The sequence below is a fragment of the Balaenoptera acutorostrata genome, chromosome 1 (genome assembly GCF_949987535.1).
Source record: "Balaenoptera acutorostrata chromosome 1, mBalAcu1.1, whole genome shotgun sequence".
NCBI classification, from domain to species: Eukaryota; Metazoa; Chordata; class Mammalia; order Artiodactyla; family Balaenopteridae; genus Balaenoptera; species Balaenoptera acutorostrata.
Window position 1 is genome coordinate 197,487,189 of NC_080064.1, and position 19,832 is coordinate 197,507,020.

General features: G+C 55.3%; 1 protein-coding gene across 9 annotated transcripts in view; it reads left to right on the forward strand.

Annotated features, from left to right (window-relative positions):
* NAV1 (neuron navigator 1) overlaps window positions 1-19,832 on the forward strand; it is a 210,739-nt gene that overhangs the window by 184,172 nt on the left and 6,735 nt on the right. For 6 of the 9 annotated variants that reach the window (XM_057548851.1, XM_057548867.1, XM_057548891.1 and 3 more), the window contains 14 exons: window positions 1,156-1,326; window positions 2,315-2,367; window positions 3,069-3,092; window positions 3,201-3,278; window positions 5,872-5,955; window positions 6,141-6,252; window positions 13,973-14,094; window positions 17,227-17,423; window positions 17,525-17,717; window positions 17,847-18,015; window positions 18,309-18,406; window positions 18,572-18,667; window positions 18,887-19,046; window positions 19,387-19,622. In XM_057548851.1, coding sequence (XP_057404834.1) covers window positions 1,156-1,326; window positions 2,315-2,367; window positions 3,069-3,092; window positions 3,201-3,278; window positions 5,872-5,955; window positions 6,141-6,252; window positions 13,973-14,094; window positions 17,227-17,423; window positions 17,525-17,717; window positions 17,847-18,015; window positions 18,309-18,406; window positions 18,572-18,667; window positions 18,887-19,046; window positions 19,387-19,622 — 1,793 coding nt within the window. The remainder of the gene's footprint in view (window positions 1-1,155; window positions 1,327-2,314; window positions 2,368-3,068; window positions 3,093-3,200; window positions 3,279-5,871; window positions 5,956-6,140; window positions 6,253-13,972; window positions 14,095-17,226; window positions 17,424-17,524; window positions 17,718-17,846; window positions 18,016-18,308; window positions 18,407-18,571; window positions 18,668-18,886; window positions 19,047-19,386; window positions 19,623-19,832) is intronic. The other 3 variants (XM_057548882.1, XM_057548877.1, XM_057548885.1) reach the window with 3 other exon arrangements.

Consider the following 19,832-nt stretch of genomic DNA (forward strand, 5'->3'; position numbering starts at 1 on the left):
GTGAGCGGCCGAGTGCAGAGGTGGGTCTGCCCCAAAGCCGGGACCGTCCAATCCCGGAGGCAGGACTGAGGGAGCCCCGTGCTGGCCTCACCCTTCCTGGTGTCTGAGGAGAAGGGGCAGCTTGTGAGCAGGAGGCGACTCTGCTTCAGAGACGGGAGGGGCGAAGGCCGGGGCCCACGGCCCTGCTTCCTGGGGGCCGAGTGCCGGGGGCCCTTGAGGACAGAGCCCGGGCCGGCCTGTTGCTTCCTTCCTGCGTCTCCAAATCCACTGTGGGACATCGCCTGTGGGACGACTGGGGAATCTGAGAAAACTAGGAGTCGGGGTCATCTTGCTAGAGAAGGGCGCGATGCTAAAGGGAAGGTCATCTGGTCCCTGAGAGCCATTAAAGGGAGGGCGGGGCCAGCTCGCTGTCCGTCTCCATGGAGACCACACAGGGGGATGAGGGGCCAGGCCAAGCCACGATCATCACCTCACACACGCTGAAGGGCCCCGAGAGAGGGAGGTTGTCTTCTTCCCAGGTCTTCCTGGAGACTGGACGTCCACGGAGTGTCCAAGGAGCCCCCGCACCCCAAGCATGCACGCCGAGAGGCAGGGGCCGAGGGGGCGGGGCTGCGGGCCAGCAGGGCTGCACAGCCTTGCGGACACGCTCACCGGCTCTGGCCTTCCAGCCAGGGTAATGCTGGGCACGCGCCCAGAGCGGCGTGCTTTATGGGGAGCCCCGCTCCCCTCCGTGGTGCCCGGCCGTGTGCCCCACAGCCTGACCGCTGTCTCTCGCTGGTTCTCTTCATCACTCGGATCTGAGTCTTGCTCTGAACTCTCAGGCCTCCCCGGCAGCCCGTTGTGTGTTAGAGAAACACGACACCCCGTTTTCATGGGCACATCCAAGTGATGCGAAGGTTTCAGAAAAGCTGCCAGGCCCCCAGCCTGACCTTCGAAAGCGACCTCTCCGGGGCAGACAGGCCCGAGGGAAGGGCGTTCAAACAGGCCACGCTCTTCGCCCGCCCCTGCACACCCGCCGCCCCGCCCGCCCGGCCTCCTCTCCGCCCCTCCATCCGCCTCTGCTCCTGGCGCCCCGCCCCCGGGGCCGGAAGCTGACGCCCCTGCCTCTTCTCCCGCCCTCCCCTCCCTCTCCTGTCCCCCCCTCTGTCCTTCCAGTGAGTCCCACTGCGGCCACCACGCCAAGAATCACCCGCTCCAACAGCATCCCCACCCACGAGGCGGCCTTCGAGCTGTACAGCGGCTCCCAAATGGGGAGCACCCTGTCCCTGGCCGAGAGACCCAAGGGGATGATCCGGTCAGGATCCTTCCGAGACCCCACGGACGACGGTGAGACTTCATGCCAGCGCGGTTCACGCTCATTCCAGCTCTGCTGGGTCCCCTCGCCCACCGCTGCCGCCACCGCGCACGTGTCTGATTCACAGAACACCCAGTTGGGCCATTTCAGCTCTTTCTTCCCATCCCTCTGAAGGGTCTGGGGGCCCAGAAACCTTGGGTAGCACCGTCTAGCCCTGGGGCTTTGGGATGGAGCCTCTCCCGGGGGCGGGGGAGGGGAGGCAGCGTGCAAGGCTTATTTAGATGGCGCTCTCGGAGCATGCCGCCACCGTCCTCCCATCCCCCGAGTCATCAGAGGACAGGACCGCTTACGGGGACGCAGAGGTAGCTCTTAAAGCCTTACGAGAATTAGGCATCTCATTCCTCTTTCAAGAACGTTCCGAAGACCGGCTTCAGGGCGGCCCTCTGGGCGCGGTGGCCAGAGCTGGAGCCCGGCTTTCTGGGGGTGAGACTCGGTGACATCAGGACGCGCATCCCGGGGGCTTTCCTTGCCAACATGCTCCGGTTCTGTCAGTAGGGCTGTCGTTCATGAAGAATCAGAATGAGTGTCTTGCACTTGGAGACTTTTCTCATCTGAACGATCCCCACTGCGAAGAGGAGGCACAGGCAGAATTGCGTTTCGTTCTGAGCAGCTCTGATGGGAACTGCCTCTTCCTCAGCAGCGACGGTGCTTTCCTGATGGGGGAGGCGGTGACACGTGCCCGGGAGCATCTTCTCTCCCGGACCCCTGCGCCCTCGGAGGAGCAGGCCGGGCACAGGGCCCTCGCCCCGGCTGTCAGAGAGCACGGGCCGGAGGGGGCAGGCCAGCCCTGCCCGGAACTCGAGTCCTCGGCGGGGCAGACAGCCGCGTGCTCTGTTCTGTTCTCCCTCTCTGCTCCAGGATCAGAACCCAAACCCTGGCCTTAGCGCTCCTCCCGGGAACCCTCCCCGGGTTCCCCGGCCGAGCACTTTGCTAACCCTTTGCGTTCTGCTTCTCTTGCAGTTCACGGCTCAGTGCTGTCCTTGGCCTCCAGTGCCTCTTCCACCTACTCCTCAGTAAGAGCCTCGCTTCTCCCCCCCCACACCCCCAGCACCAAATTGCGCCCTGGACCCTCCTGGGGGCGGGGCGGGGCGGGGTGGGGGCCCCTGGAGCTTAGGGCACGAAGTGGGCGCTTCTAGACCTCGGTGGTCCTTCCGGCCTCACCTCCAATCCCTGAGCGACCCTGGCGCCTTTTGTGCCTCCTTTGAAATACGGAGAATCCCCTGGTCGTGGAGGCGTTCTGTGCCCGGGAGGGTGGGCCGCGCTCAGGGACCCCAGAACCCTCGCTGTGTGCAGAATCTGCCGCATGTTCCTCGTGGGCCCTGGGCCCGCGTATGCCCGTGAGGCGTAAGCTGGTCCTTAGGTTCGTTCTGCCCCTAACGCTTTACTCCTTCAAGTTGGTGGCGATAGGGTTAGCCTTCAGATCAGCAGTTTCATTTCCTGGCCTTCTTGGCAATGGCAGAGGTGGCTGTGACCTCTGCTCCAGAGGTGTGTTTTACTGAACCGTGGTCTGGGGTCTGAGCCCACCCCGTGAGGAGCCAGGCCCCGCCCCAGGGCTTCAGCCTCTTGGTGCTTCTGCATCTCGCTTCCTCGAGTTCTGCGCGCTGCCTTTGCCTCTGTAGTAACCGCCTTCTCTCTCTCTCTCTCTCTCTCTCTCTCTCTCTCTCTCTCTCTCTCTCCCTCCTCCCCCCACCCCCCTTCTGTGCTCCTTCTCCAGGCTGAGGAGAGGATGCAGTCTGAGGTAGGGTCCCCAGCCTTCGCCCCGGCCTCCTAACACCCATGCACCCCATCTCCTTGCGAGCCTTACACCTCTTCTGCCACTGTAAGTGCGTCTCCCTCTCCTTTGCAGCAAATCCGGAAGCTTCGCAGGGCACTGGAGTCATCCCAGGAGAAAGTAGCCACCTTGACGTCGCAGCTCTCCGCCAACGTGAGTGCCGGGGAGGGGACAGCCGGGCAGCTGTCTGGGCCCAAACTACATGAGTTCAGCCCCAGGAGAACTGTCTCATGAGGTGTCCCGTGGGCTTTGATTCCAGGCAGCGGAGGATCTGGGGACTGGTCTCCTCCTCCGAGTCGGGATGTCTCTAAGGAGACATTTTCACCCCCACCCTAATTAATAGGTACGGATGAGCGCCCGTCCGATGGTCTGTGAACCCCCTAGAGAAAGAGAAAAGGGTTTATATCAGTGGTTCTGCGCGGAGGTGGGAACAGCCTTGCCATCGGCCGTGGACAGAAATAGTCAACGGATCAGAATTATAGATCCCTGGGAACCCTCGGCCTCTGCCCTGGGGCGCGTCCGTGTCTTTGTTCACCCCGTCGCTGGGCAGGCACACAGCTGGGTAGTGGGGCTGCATCTGGGAACCGCAACACTGTTAGGAGGCCAGCCCGGGCTCCGGCTCCTCGCCCACAGCTGCCTTGTCTTCTTGGGCCCCTGAGCTTAGCTGGGGGGCCCGCGTGCTTGTCACCGCCCTCAGCCTGCCCAGAGTACATCCGCTCAGAATACGTTTCTTGTGGCCTCGGTTTTTCCACCCTGTGAGATGGGGAGAAACGAAGCTGCCCCACAAACTAGGCCGCAGAAGCCTCTCCCCGGCGACCGAGCTGCAAAGAGAACATAAGAGCCATTTTCCCCCAAAGCTGTAAACAACAGCTGAGCCGGATCTGCGGAGCTTTCCAAGTGTTTGCACAAAGTAACCATGTCTGCAATTTCCGCAGTCCTTGCTGGTTTTTTTCTCTTCCCTTCCTCTCTGGGGAGCCCAGCTGTCAGGCCTGGGTCTCACTGGAATCAGGTAGAAGACCCTGCACCGCGGTTTTGCGTGTTTCCAATGCATTCTGGCAGCGGTGTCTTCACCACACTGGTTGTTCTCTGTGTTCTCTTTATTCTCTTTCCCAAACTCTCAGTTGGTCAGTCGTATTCTTACTGGCTTGCACAAAGCTCCTGTCAAGCCTTTTCCCCACAGCTGGGGACCCGTAAGAATCGTAATAGAAACAAGACCCATCTCTTCTGTCCCTGACGCCTCACCCAAGGCCATCACGTCCGGCAGAGCCCAGGAAGTTCATGTCTGGGAGACGGCGGCCGGGGAGGGGTGTCAGAGAGCATGAGCCTGTCTGACTCATTTACACCCTGTCAGTGTCGTGCTGTCGAGTCTGGGCCAGAGCCAAGGGAATGAGTTTAGAAGGTGACTCTCTTAGAACAGGAAGTTCCTTTTGGCTAAGAGAGGACAAACTAAATGCTCAGACATGACGGTCCTGAATTTTGGAGACAGGCTTTCACTGAGGGTCAGAGTCCTGGATTCTGGAAGGTTCTCTGCTGTTCTCAGGGTCCCCCGATTCCAGACCTTGTGTCCTATTCACCGGGACTCCCCAGCTGCCCACGCTGGGCACAGCCTAGACGCCTTCCCCCTCCCACATGCCAGCCTTTCTCCAGACCCCCGGCTGAGCCCTGAGGGCATACAGGCTCCCTAGTGGGGCTGGGGGTGAGGGGGGCTCAGAGGAGGGACAGGATGCGGGGCGGCAGCCCCCCCCCCAGAGGAGAGGGAGCCCCAGACGGGAAGAGGCCGGCACGGAAAAGCCCCGAGGAGCCGGGATCTCAGGGCCTCTCACGAGGAGCCATGCGCTCACAGACGGGCAGGGACGTAGGGACCAAACAAGAGGTGACCCAAGGCCAGGAAGGCAGGAGCTCCCGGTCCAGCAGGTGGAGGTAACCCCATCGTGGCACAGACCTGCCAAGGAGCCCAGCCTGCACTAGAGAGGCCTCCAGCCTGTGTCAAGGACAGGGGGCGAACACTAGGGTCGACCCCCAGGGAGGCAGAGCCACTGGCCGAGGGGAAGCAGGGGTTACAGGCCCCCAGAGCTCTGTGTGGCGTGCGCCCCTCCCTCGAAGGGCCACAGTTTACTCCCCCCCAGCCACGGCCTTTCCTCTCCCGGAGCGAGCGTCCCCCTCTCTGGTCCCAGCCTCAGCACGCCCCCCTTCCCTGCAGGCCTTCCTGCTGGCAGAGCCGGAGTTCCTGCCGCTCCCCCTGCTGCCCCCCACCAGGTCCTTGGGGGCCCCTCGCGGAGCCGGCCCGACACCTAGTGGCCAGACTGTGGAATTGCCGCGAGGTGGCCCAAGCTACCGCTCCAGCCCCAGGATCAGGGAAAGAGCAGCCAGAACCTAAGAATGGAGGCCCCCCTGGGCGCGGGGCTGGGAAGCTGTCCCAAACCCGTTCTCTGGGAGTGATGGGGCCCTGGGGGAGGAGTTACACCAGGATAAAGCGACGCCCCCTTGGAAGCAGGGGACACTCCCACCTCTGCAAACAGTAGGTGTCTCATCTCTAGACGCCTCCAAAGACCTGCCCCACCCTGGTGCTGTCTGTGCCGCTTCATCATTCAAGGAGCTGGGCCCCCCAGGAATGTTCTTCCGGCCAGAAAGGGAACCAAGGTGTAAGAGCCCCTACGCCGTTGGTCAGCGCAGCCATCTCCCACAGACGTCCCCTCCTTTCCCCAAACCCAGGCACCTGGGGAACCCCCGTACGTGTTTGTTTCAGGCCAACCTGGTGGCGGCTTTTGAGCAGAGCCTGGTGAGCATGACATGCCGCCTGCGGCACCTGGCAGAGACAGCCGAGGAGAAGGTGAGAGCCCGGGTGGGGGGACGGACAGGCCAGGCCAGCCCCCTCCCTCCTGCCGCCCTGGGCCTCCACCTGCCCCGATTCCCTGCCCTCCCCCGGGTCTGGAGAGTCCCGAGCCCAGCCCCTGGCCGGGCACAGAGCAGGTGTCCCCCAGCCACACCCGTGACACCACTTCGTTTCTCTCTCAGGACACTGAGCTACTGGACTTACGGGAAACCATAGACTTTCTGAAGAAGAAGAACTCTGAGGCCCAGGCCGTCATTCAGGGGGCCCTCAATGCCTCAGAAGCCACACCCAAAGGTAGGCCTTCCGGCCACAGGGCTGGGCTGGAAAGAGGCTTACTGCAGGGTTTCTCTCCACGTCAGGTTTCTAGAAGGTGAGGGCCCTCGGACGGTCAGCAAGGAGCAGCAGGGTCATGACCCCACCACCCCAGAGGGTGAGGGAGAGGAGAGGGTCCTCACCTCCGACCTCAAATGACTGTCGAAGACGGTCGTTAACATAGCACTTTCCTCTTACAAACGCAAGGTACCCCTGCTCTACAGCCCAGCGGTCACGCTCCTTGGTATCTGCCCAAAGGAGCTGAAGTGTTATGTCCCCACAGAAACCTACACATGGGTGTTTACAGCAGCTTTATTCACAGTCAGCAAAACTCGGACGCAACCCCGATGTCCTGCGGTAGGCGAACGGATGAATAAACTGCCATAGCCAGACCACGAAATGTCACTCAGCATTGCAAAGAAACGAGTTATCAAACGGCGAGAAGATGCCGACCGTGTTAAGAGTACACTGCTGAGCGCAAGAGCCAGTCAGGAAAGGCTGCGTGTTGTGTGATTCCGACTGTATGACATTCCGGGAGAGACGGGACTCTGGGAACAGTGACCGGGTCGTGGCTTTCGGGGCTGGGGGCGGGGAACGGAGGTGGGCAGGCAGAGGGTTTGCAGGGCGGTGACAGCACTCTGTAGCATACGGTGATGGGGGATATGTGTCCTCATCCGTTTGTCCAGACCCACAGAATGTACCACCAAGAGCGAATCCCAGTGTAAACTCTGGGCTCCAGGGGACGGTGACGTGTCAGTGCAGGTCCATCGATTGTAGCCAATGTAGCTTCTGGTGGGGATGTTGATAGTGGGGGGGGCCGTGCATGTAGGGGGGCAGGGGGTAGTGGGGCATCTCTGTACCTTCCGCTCAAATTTGCCATGAAACTAAAAGTGCCCTAGAAAGTAGTCTAAAACACTAGCACTTTCCGCTTTGACATAAACGTGTGCGTGCGCAGACGTGTGTATAACCCCACTTGATCCTCACTTCGGTTCTCCGAGGGGAATGAATCGACTCTTCAAATGAGACAGAGATCACGTGGATTCCATGGGGCTCAAGTGACAGGTTAGCCTGGGATTTAACAGCCAGTCAAGCTTTGCTAGAGAAAGTCAGGATGAGGGGTGATCTGGGCGGGGGGCTGGGGGTGGATGAAGGTGGTCACAAGGTGCAGCCTTCCGGTATGAGATAAATAAGTACTAAGAATGCAAGGTGCCACGTGATTAATACAATTAACCCAGACAGCTGCATGAAAGCGGCTGAGAGTAAATCCTAAGAGTTTTCTCATCACAAGGAAAACATCTTGTCCAGGGCTCCAGCGTCAGCTTTTTCTTCTGACTGTGCATACTCTCTCTAGTGTTCACGTCTATCCGGTAGCTTCTGTAATCTTTTTCTTTTAAACTGAGATATAATTCACATGCCATACAATTCACCTTTTTAACACATGCAATTCAGTGGGTTTTAGCATATTTATAAGGTTGTATTTACAACCATCACCACTATCTAAATCCAGAACATTTTGATCACCCCGCAAAGAAACCCTGAACCCCTTAGCCATCACTCCCTCTTCCTCCCTCCTCTCAGCCCCGGCATCCACTAATCCGTTTTCTGTCTCCGTGCATTTGCCTATTCTGGACATTTCATGTAAATGGAATCATGCAGTATGTGGTGTTTTGTGGCTGGCTTCTTTCATTTAGTTTAATGTTTTCAAGCTCCACCCATGTTGTACCATGTGTCAGGACTTCATTCCTTTTTATGGCTGAATAATACTCCATTGTATGGATGCACCACACGTTGTTTATCCATCATCGGTTGGTGGACACTGGGTTGTTTTCACTTTTTGCCTGTTACGAATAACACGACAATGAACATTCACGCACAAGTTTTTGTGTGAACATATGTTTTCAGTTCTCTTAGTGTATACCCAGCAGTGGAATTGCTGGGTCATGTGGTAACTCTGTTAACTTTTTGAGTAACTGCCAAACTTTGTCAAAACAGCTGCACCATTGTCCTTCTTCCCAGCAACTTGAGGGTTCCAGTGTCTCCACATCCTTGCCAACATTTGCTGTTGTCCTTTTTTGTTATAGCCATCCTAGTGGAGGTGAAGTGGTATCTCATTATGATTTGGGTTGTAATTTCCTCAGTGGCTAAGGATATAATGGGCATTTTTTCATGTGCTTATTGGCCATTTGTATCTCTTTATGGAGAAATGTCTATTTCAATCCTTGGCCTATTCTTTAATCAGGTTTTCTTTTTACTGTTGAGTTTTTTGGGTTTTTTTAATAAATTTACTTGTTTTATTTATTTATTTTTGGCTGCGTTGGATCTTCGATTGCTGCATGCGGGCTTTCTCTAGTTGCGACGAGCGGGGGCTACTCTTTGTTGTGGTGCGCGGGCTTCTTATTGCAGTGGCTTCTCTTGTTGCAGAGCACGGGTTCCAGGCATGCAAGCTCAGTAGTTGTGGCTCACGGGCTTTGTTGCTCCGCGGCACGTGGGATCTTCCCCGACCAGGGCTTGAACCCATGTCCCCTGCATAGACAGGCAGATTCTCAACCACTGCGCCACCAGGGAAGTCCTTACTGTTGAGTTTTAAGAGTTTTTAATATATTCTGAATGCTAGCCCTTTATCAGATATACGATTTGCAAATATTTTCTCCAAGTTGTTTGAGTTGTTTCTCCAAGTTCTGTGAGTTGTCTTTACTTTCTTATACTGTTCCTTTGTAACCGAAAGTGGGGTCCGGCTACTCGCTGCTCAAAAGCCAATAAAGGGGCCAGGTTGGTGGAAAGGAAAGTTTATTTTGGATGCCGGCAATCCGGTGGGGAGGACAGACACCTGTCCAAAGGCCGACTCCCCCCACTGACAATCAGTGGGCAACAGCTTTTATAGACAGAGGGAGGGGGCAACATGCAGAAATAGCAGAGTCAGCTCTGACAGTCATCTTAAAATTGGTCATCAGTGGTCTGACCAGCGTCATCTTGATTCTTTTAGGTACAGTTAATCTTCAGTTCCAGGGTCTGTTTGTTCCCATTTCCCTGATGCCAGTTCTCGGAATTGTGGCAGCTTATGTCATGGCTACAGCCTGGTCATCATGTAGTTAAATTCTTCCACCTGGTGGGGGTCTCATTGTCTATAAGACAGCTCACAGGGTACGGCTCAGAATATTATCTGTAGCCCTTAAGGAGGAACTAAAGGTCCTTGACTATGCTTAATGACTAACCTATTATTATTTGGTCTCCTTTGACTGTTTTCCTTTGTTTCTGCATTTTCTCACTTCTCTGATTAAACTTATTCTTTGGCTAAAGTTTTTCCACACACAAAAGGCAGGCTGAGGACATGGGGGTGGCAAGGACCACGGGGTCCTGCTCCGCTTCACCTTGAAGAACCAAAGCTTTCCATTTTGATGAAGTGTAATTGATCTGTTTTTTTCTTCGATTTGTGTGTGTGTGTGCTTTAGGTGTTGTATCTAAAAAACTGTTGCCTGATCCAAGGTCATGAAGATTTATTCCTACATTAGCTTCTAAAAGTTTTATATAGTTTTATCTGTTGCATTTAGATCTTTGGTCCATTTTGAGTTACTTTTCCTATATGGTGTGAGGTAGGGGTCCAACTTCATTCTTTTAGAAGTGGCTGTCCTGCTGTCCCAGCACCATTCGTTGAAACGACTATTGTCCCCATTCACTTATCTTGGCAGTCTTGCAGGAAATCAATCAGCCGTAAATATATGGGTTTATTTCTGGATTCTCAGTTTTATGCCATTAATTCATTCGTATGTCTATCCTTAGCAGGTACCACCCTGCCTTGATTACTATAGCTTTGTAGTAGGCTTTGAAATCAGAAGTGTGGGTCCTCCAAATTTGATCTTTTTCAAGATGGTTTTGGCTACTCTGTGCCCTTTGTTTTCCCATGTGAATCTTAGGGTCACTTTGTCAATCTCTGCAAATTATCTGGCTGGGATTTTGGTGTAGAGATTGTATTGGCTCAGTACGTGAATTTGGAAAGTATTGTCGTCTTCACAGTGCTGTCTTCCATGACCATGGCATGCCTTTCCATTTATTTAGATATACTTTAATTTCTTTCAGTAGTGTTTTGCAGCCTTCAGTATACGTCTTGCATTTCTTCTGCTGAATTTAATTTTTGATCCTATGGTAAATAGAATTGTTTCCTTAATTTCATTTTCAGATTAGTCATCACTAGTATAGAGAAATACAATTGATTTTCTTGTATGTTCATCTTGAATCCTGCAAACTTGCTGAGTTCATTTATTAACTCAATGGGTTTTACAACTTCTTCGTCTGTATGTCCCTTTTCTTAATCTGTGTAACGCTCCTGAATCCCATACCTCTATTTCCAACTGCTTACCGCTCTCCCTTCTGCAGTTTTGCCCACTTCAGGTATAAACACCTGCCTGGTCACTGAACCCACCGATAGGAGTGTTATCCTTTACATCTCCCTGTTCACCCTGTGTGGTCAGTTAGCTTCTACACGTAACTCACACATAGATCTGTATGTCTGTCCTCCGCTGTCTTGTCACCCCCCTGGCTTAGGCTGTCACTCTTCTTCTGGGTTATCACAGTAATTTCCTAACTAGTCTTGTGTTGCTACAGTCCTCCTGTCACTCTGCCCCCAGAGTGATCCAGCCACATCATTTAAGATCAGAAATCATTGCAATTTGAATTTGCTTAGGTGTAATACTGATGCTGTGAGATAATGCTCTTATTCTTAGTGTTTAGTGGTAAAGTGTCAAGTCTGCAACTTGCTTTCAAATTGTTCAGGAAAATGTTCTGTGTGTGGGTGTGTGTATGTGTGTGCACATGTCTGTATGCAGAGAGAGTGTGCACTGGTGCAAATATAACAAAATATCACAGTTATATGGTGGGGAGGGCCTGTGGGTGTCCTCCCTTGTGCTGTGCTTTAAGTGTTTCTGTGAGTTTGAAACGTTTCAGAAAAGCAAGTTAAAGGGAAAGAGAACACACGCAAACCCTGCAGCAGGAGCACCGCCCTCCTCCTGGTCTAGGATGCGCTTTCTCTCTGCCCGCATCCACATCTCCCATCACTTCTCCTGCGGGCTCTGCCCCAGCTTCCACCACAGGAACAGCCAGCCGTTTTTGAGCACCTCCAGTATGCCAGGCACTGTTCTGAGCATTGTACTTATGTTAACTCGTTTATCGCAGGTAGCAACCCTATAAAATATATTTTACAGTTGAGAATAAGATCAGAGAAGACAAGTAACTGCTCAAACATAGCTCCTAAGCGATGGGTCTGGGACATTGAGCTATTTCTAGTTTCCTGAGTACACCTGATTCTTCAGCTATATTTGTATTGAATGGATAAGTGAATCCTGTCCTTTGCTTTCATGTTTTCCTCATTCTTCTTGACCCAGGTTCAACTTGGCCGTCAAAGAACTAATGCTTAAAGCAATGATGGCTACTTTACTTTGCTTGTAAATAGGTAATACATGTACATGGCACAAAATTTTAAATGCACAAAAGATTTCTTAACTTTTTGAAGACTGTTTGATTCTAAAGCACGTCCTTTGCTCTTAAGAGTACCATATAGCATATTTGAAAAATTTAATTGACAGGCTCACAGCTAATTGGACCCCCAAGTAACTGATGATAGATACTTGTTTTGCTGCCTTTCATTTTGTTGTTAAGTAACTAATTGTAAATTAAATTTATCACAAAAGCAATACACGTTCTGGAGGAAAATGTGAACTAGGGGTTGGCAAACCCTGGCCCATTGGCCAAATCTGGCTCACCACCTGTTTTTTTTTTTTTTTTTTTTTTAATTAATTTATTTATTTATTTATTTATGGCTGTGTTGGGTCTTCGTTTCTGTGCGAGGGCTTTCTCTAGTTGTGGCAAGCGGGGGCCACTCTTCATCGCGGTGCGCGGGCCTCTCACTATCGCGGCCTCTCTTGTTGCGGAGCACAGGCTCCAGACGCACAGGCTCAGTAATTGTGGCTCACGGGCCCAGCTGCTCTGCGGCATGTGGGATCTTCCCAGGCCAGGGCTCGAACCCGTGTCCCCTGCATTGGCAGGCGGATTCCCAATCACTGCGCCACCCGGGAAGCCCTCACCACCTGTTTTTAAATAAAGTTTTACTGGCACACAGCCATGCTCATTAATGTACATACTGTCTGCGGCTGCTTTAATGCCACCCAGCCTTGCCGAGTAGTTGTAAGAGAGATCAGATGGCCACAGAGCCTAAGATATTTACTGTCTGGCCTTTACAGTAAAAGCTCGCCAGCCCCTGATGTAAAGTATACAAAAGGGTGTGTGGTAAAAGATAAAAAATCCCTCTCCCCGAACCCCCCTCCAAATCCCACTCCTCAGGGGTAATTACTGCTAATAGTTTCTTGTAAACCTTCCAGAAATAATTTTCTATGCAGATATAAACAAATGTATGGATTCATAGCTCCGTTTTTATACAAACGAAAAATTCTTTACTTCAGTTACGCATATTCCCTTGAGAAGTTTGCATACCTTTTAAAATAACTGGAGGCATGCTGGGTTGCAGCAAACCTTGGTTTGATGGTCATGGAGCGAAGCGTTTCCCATGTGCTTTGGGAGCGTGGTGATTCCTTCATCGGATCCTAGGATCTTGTTTTCCCTGTGGTATGAAGGGAAAACTAGAGTTGAAAGATCCATTGCTGGTCAAGGAGAGGCGAGAAAAGAACCAGCCACGTCTCCTGCACTGAACAGGGGAACAGCTGCAGAGAGGCACCTCTAGCCCCCTCCTTCTGGGCTAGCTCCTGCCACTTCGCCTTTCTCCTTGTTCTTGTGAGACATTGTGCATAGTCACCCAAGATGCTAAGCCTGGAGGAGGCTGGGTCAAAGGTGCACGCAGGGGACCTCCCCGCCCATTTCTCTCCAACTTCCTGTGAACCTCTAATGATTTCATAGTAAGGTTTTAAAAATCCAGTCCTCTCGGCACAAGGCAGACTTCCTTCGAGGGGCCCCCAGGGCTCGCCCCGCCGGGCTTGTCCTCCAGCATCCCCCTCGCTGTTCCCCCCCCTCCCCGGCCCTGCTACCCAGCCTGAGGAGCCCCAGTGCACAACCGGCTCCCTGCGCAGCCTTTGCAGGGGCTGTTTTTCAGCCCTAAAATCATTTTCCAATGTTCCTGCCTGAAGAGCTTCGGTTCTTTCAACACTCAAAGGCCTTCTCCTTTATTAACCCTTTCCTTCTCTGTAGTAGAAAAGGGCATCATTTTGGTGCCATTGCAGACCTTCTCAGAGAGCTGAAAAGATTTTCTGCCCATCAGATGAGGAAACTAAAGCTTTTTGGGGTTAAATGCGGGGCACTTGGCCTTGGACCCCCCAGCCAATATTCCTGGAGAAAGTCCTGAGGGCGTCAGGTCACTGTCTCCATAGGACTGTGGACGCCTGGCCTGGACTGCCCCTTGTCACACCTGCTCAAGCCGAGGGCACTGGATTCTGTGCTGCTTTTTCTCCTACTAGACTGGGAGCCTCTTGAGGATGGGGATCATTTCCTACTTGCTTTTTTTATCCCTTAACCTTTGTTTATGTTGAAACGTGACTGGCACTCAGTAAAGGCTTGTTGAGAGGATGATCCAAAAAAAGGAAGAATGTGGACGAGGAGGTGGGTGGTTCCTCCTCCTTCTCCTGCAGCGAGACTTGCCCTAAGCCTCACGCCGTCTCCTTTAAACCCACCGTGTCTGTGATCGCCCCCTGTGCTTGGCCCCTAGAACTCCGGATCAAGAGGCAGAACTCCTCGGACAGCATCTCGAGCCTCAACAGCATTACCAGTCACTCCAGCATCGGCAGCAGCAAGGAGGCCGATGCCAAAAAGAAGAAGAAGAAGAGCTGGGTAGGTGAAGGTTTGGGGGAGCCGCATGGGCCGCTGGGGGACCACACCACCTCAGCACGAGAGCCAGCCTTCCGGAACTCACCACGATGAGTCCCATCTGATAGGAGCCCCTGGTGGCGTCTGCCCAGAGCAAGGTCTGCCGCAGCTACCCGCCCACTTCCCCCCCGCCAGCCATCCCCTCCAGCCCTGCACACATCTGATGGGCAACAGAAGGAGACATTCAGAAGGGAACGCCCCATCTGTCTCCACCCACTCCCATACTGTGGAGAGAAGATTTTACGAACAAAGCCACTCATTCTAGATGCTCCTGGAGGTCATTTCTTCAACTTTTTGGAGAGGTATTTGTGGAACTTTCCAGATTACCTCAAAAGGAACCTTTGTATTACCTGACCGGTCCAGAGAGCGTTGTTTTGGTTGTTTGTTTGTTTCCCAGATAACCCAAAACTGACTTGGGATGCCCTTTCTGACACTATCGAGGCAGATGGAAAACACCGCCAGCCCCTCTGCTGCCCGTGTGGAGGAGGGGGGCCCCACGAGGGCATGTGCCACCCGCTGTCCCCGTGTGATGAGCCCCCCACAGACCTTTGTGTAGTCCAGACAGGGGCCACCGTGTGAAATGAGTGATTAAGTGTTGCTTCTTTTTTTTTTTTTCCCCTTCAAAATGCTGACTTCAAATCCCTATTTTTTTCCAGGTCTACGAGGTAAGACACTCACTCCTCTCCGTTTTCTCTTTGCCTTTGCTGTACCCTTCCCATCTCCAGAGCAACCCCCTCCCCCTAAACAGAGACGGCCACTCACGAGACTAACTGTGACCACCTCCGCCAAGCCCCTAACGCCCTCCCCTGCATGTCCATCCACGGCCGCCCCACGAGGACAGAGGAGAGGTCTGCCCGGGCGCCGAGCGGGAGGGCTCTGCCTCCTCCTGCCCGCCCTGACCCCAGTCCAAAGTCCACCTGTTATAAAAGCAGTCAGACCACGCTCCCCCTGTCTGGAAAGCGAGCGCCCTGATCTTTTGATCCATCAAACCCTAGAAGCCCCAAGTGGAAGAGATTGCCAGAGGCCAGTTCAGTTTGGGGGTAGCCTCAAGATTTAGCTCTGGAGTGAGATGAACCAGAGAGAGGTGAGCGCTGGACCTCAGGTTACTCTAAAGCCTGAAGCCCTCTGAGCAGCCATGGGGTTTCCAAAGACCTTTCGGGGATTAGGGTATAAAAGTCTAAGACAAACAGAAAGTGAACCCACAATATCCATGACAAACCAGACACGTTAAGGTCCACTCAAACCCTATCCCAACATTGTGCTGGGTGTTGTGAGGACAGGAAACACGGAGTCTGTGAGCTCAAGGAGTCTGCAGAATTGCCAGGGACACAAAAATACTGTCCATATAAAACTGATAACAATCCAGCAGTGTCAAATGCTTAATTCAGTGAGTGAGGCTCAGGGAGCTCACAGACGAGAGACCCATTCCGGAAGGCAGGCCCCAGGGGACTAAAGCTACGGAGGTGGGATCGTGATGGGCAGAGAGAGGTATGCAGAGCTTCCTGCAGACCCTGGTCAGAAGGGGCGGCGGGCAGGGAGCAGGTCCCTCCCCCAGAGCCTGACCGAGGGGCACAGGGAGGAAGGACCTGAATGCAGGGGATTACTGAGACTTGAGTCTTAGTGCAGCATCGCCCCAGGTGAGTTCCACACCAGCCCTTCAAGATGCTCGGATCTGAGGAACGCTGCCTTCTACACGCACATATCTCAGGACAGAGTCCCGGTTCATTTTGCTGGATCCACTGTTTCCGGAACTCACTTGACCACGGACTCCCTCACATCACACCACACAGTGCACTGCCCAGCAGTTCTGCTTTGGGGACACGGAACCACAAAGAGCACTGTTCCCACTTAGGATCTCGGTGATCTTAGAGGGCGGGTGCTCCCGGCAGACGGGTGTCACAGGACCTGTTCCTGCATGTGCACACACACGTACACGCACACACAACACACACATAAACACATTCATACACACTGGTACACACATACACACACACACGGCTTCCCGGGAGGCAGGGGCTAGAGAAGTCTTCATCGGGTTGAAAATCAGGACGCCCGAGTCCTAGTCCCAGGTCTCCATCTCTGCAGAGAACGGTGCTTCCTGACACTCTGAGCCACGTGATGGCATGTCCCCCGCACACACACTCCCTCCCTCACATCCCCATCACCAGATGGGTCTTCCTATGTCCCGCCTGGTAGAGACCCTGACACGCCCCGCCCGCAGCGCCAGCCACCACCTGCAGCTTTCCCAGGCTCCAGGAGACACACATGGAAAGAGTGCCCTCAGATTTGCACTCTCTTCTCTTGCTGTCCCAGCGATCTGGTTTGCTTTGACCCCTCCTTTACTCTGTGTCCGGCTGCCTCTCCGTCTCCCCGTGTGTGTGCGCATGCTAAATGGATGCATGTGACGGGTGTGGGACAGAACCCTGGTCTCCCTCCCTCATGCCTAACAGCCAGCTCATCAACACCCAAGACCAAGCCAGTTACGGTCAGATTATAATCCCCTGCGTACCTGGAGGAAATGCTGGGAGGTGTCCCTTATTCTGGGACATTTGAGTGGAAATAGTCGAAGGCACTTGTATCTGGTTGTTTTCACCATCCTGTAATGTGCGGAGCACAGGAGGCACTAAAAGAAGCTTGGTTCCACTCCCTTCTGTTGATTCCACAGAATCGTAGTGTAAGTTTCTGGTGGGTAGATTCTGATCCGATGAGCCCTGCTCAGAGGTGGGTCCTGAGGCCCAGGTGAGCCAGGCTGCAGACGGAGCAGTTGCTGGTCTGCGGGAGAAGGTGGGATGGGGTCGCTGAGAGGCACGCCTTGTGTCCCGGGGCCTCCCCTCCGTCCCTTCACGGGTGCGGCTCCCCCACGGGGGAGGGAAGACCCAGAAAGTTCCCATAGCACAGCAGCAAGTCCCACTCTCTCTCAGCCCGAATTCCTAGGCGAGTCTCCCGTCCATATTCCATGAAACCAGTGAAGCCTTTGGGGGAGGCCTGCTTACCGACACATCCCTGCTTCTGGCCTCTGTCCCAGAAGCCCCTCCGCCCTCACCGTCTCCAGCGCGGAGCCCTGACTGCTCTCTCCCCGGATCTGCTTTGTTCTAGCTCCGAAGTTCCTTCAACAAAGCCTTCAGCATAAAGAAGGGGCCCAAGTCCGCTTCCTCCTACTCTGACATCGAGGAGATCGCCACGCCCGACTCCTCGGCCCCCTCGTCCCCCAAACTGCAGCACCAGGCTACGGAGACTGCCTCGCCCTCCATCAAGTCCTCCGCCTCGTCCTCCGCGGGCACCGACGCCCCCGAGTGAGTGCCCCCCACTGCAGCCCCCTCCCCGGGCAGTGGGACCGGTTACCGCCACCCGCGGGCTCAGCGTCTAACGCCCGCCGCTCCCTGCCTCCTTCCAGGGGCCCCACTCCCCCGGCCCCCCACGCCCGCCTGTTCCAGGGCAGCGAGGAGGAGGAGCCCGAGAAGAAGGAGGTGTCCGAGCTGCGCTCCGAGCTGTGGGAGAAGGAGATGAAGCTCACGGACATCCGCCTGGAAGCCCTCAACTCGGCCCACCAGCTGGACCAGCTGCGGGAGACCATGCACAACATGCAGGTCAGTCCCAGGCGGGGCCGCGGGGCCGCGGGGCGGGGCTGCAGGGAGGGGGCGGGGCGGGGCTCCTGGACGGGGCGGGGCCGCGGGACCTGGCGGCCGAGGCTCCAGACCCCCGCGTTCTTGCCGCAGTTGGAGGTGGACCTGCTGAAAGCTGAGAACGACCGGCTGAAGGTGGCCCCGGGGCCCTCGGCGAGCTCCGCTCCAGGGCAGGCCCCGGGATCTTCGGCTCTGCCTTCCCCTCGCCGCTCCCTGGGCCTGGCGCTCACCCATCCCTTCAGCCCGAGCCTCGCAGATACAGGTACCTGTTGGGGAGAAGGCCCTGGGCGGGTGGAGAGAAGGAAAGGGTTCGCCCCCGCTCGCTCTGGTGCGGCTTCCTTGGGTCAGGGGTGTACCAGTGCTGCCGCCAAGCCGATGCTGGTGTCCTGAGACACCGAGGGTTGTTGTGGTCCTAAGACCTTAATCACTGTTCAGGCTTGGTTTCCAGTTTCACTTTTGGGTTAGATAAAAACATATTTGGAAAGGCTAGTGGCAGGAAGATGTAGGAAAACCTGTGGATGCCGCCAAACCAACAGTCCTCTTTCTCACTTCCAGACCTGTCTCCCATGGATGGTATCAGCACCTCTGGTCCAAAGGAGGAAGTGACTCTTCGGGTGGTGGTGAGGATGCCCCCACAGCACATCATCAAAGGGGTAAGGAACTTCGGGGGGGGGGGGTGGCACTGTCATTTCTACCCAAGGAAGTCTGGGCTCCAAGGACCCCCGAACCCACAGTACTCAGCTCCCGAGGCCTTTTACGTTCTCCCCTTCTTGGAGCCGTCTGCCCTGGGCTCACGTGCGTCTACCTTGGCCTCACAGGACTTGAAGCAGCAGGAGTTCTTCCTGGGGTGCAGCAAGGTCAGTGGGAAAGTTGACTGGAAGCTGCTGGATGACGCTGTTTTCCAGGTGTTCAAGGTAAGGGATGCGAGAACTCAGAGGGTCTGCTGGGCCTCTGTCGGCACTGGGGTCTGGGGGCCTCTAGAGGTTTTGTGCAGGAGTGCTCAGTGGGACAGACATTGCTCCTCCCCTTCGCCATCGACTTCTGTGCCCTGTAGCACTACCTTCCTCGTGGCCTTCATGTCTGTGTGTGTGTCCTGCTCCATCATCTGCTTTCTCTCCCTCCTGTCCCGTCAGGACTACATTTCTAAGATGGACCCAGCCTCGACGCTGGGACTAAGCACCGAGTCCATCCACGGCTACAGCGTCAGCCACGTGAAACGGCTGCTGGATGCGGAGCCCCCGGAGCTGCCCCCCTGCCGCCGAGGGGTCAACAACATAGCAGTCTCCCTCAAAGGTCAGTCCCCGCTTCTGGGTGTGGGGCTGAGGAATGGGGGGTGGAGACCATCGGGTGGTCCGTCACGCGTTCCTTGAGCAAGAACTGGTTGAGGGGCTATAGGGTGAAGGTCACCGTGAGACGCAAGATGAGCGAGTCCGGTCCTGACCTGTCCCAGGGATGTTGTCGTTTGCAGGACATTTCTGCCCAGCCTGGGCTTCCCCTCCGCCCACCCCCGTAGCGCACGGCCTGCCCCACGTTTCCAGAGCCAGGCCTGGGGGTTCCCGCGGGGTCCCCGGGTGAGGAAGGCGAGCCTCAGGGCCCCCCGCCCAGGCTCACGCCGTCGGGGGCTGGGGTCCAGGTCTCAAGGAGAAGTGTGTGGACAGCCTGGTGTTTGAGACGCTCATCCCCAAGCCCATGATGCAACACTACATTGGCCTCCTGCTCAAGCACCGGCGCCTTGTCCTCTCCGGCCCCAGTGGCACCGGCAAGACCTACCTGACCAACCGCCTGGCCGAGTACCTGGTAGAGCGCTCCGGCCGCGAGGTCACCGAGGGCATCGTCAGCACCTTCAACATGCACCAGCAGTCTTGCAAGGTGGCCGCCACCCCGCCTGCCCCGTCCTCCCTCCCCTTCCTCGCCTCCGCCTTGACCTCCCTGCGCCTCGGCGACCCCCTTTCCTGCCTCAGCCCTGCTCCAGTCTCCTCCCTTCCCGGGCCTCTGGGAGCTGCCACCCCAGCAGGGACCGCGGTTCGCGCTCTGTCCCCTCATGTCCCAGTGGCCCTCTGCCCACCTCGTCAGTCCCCC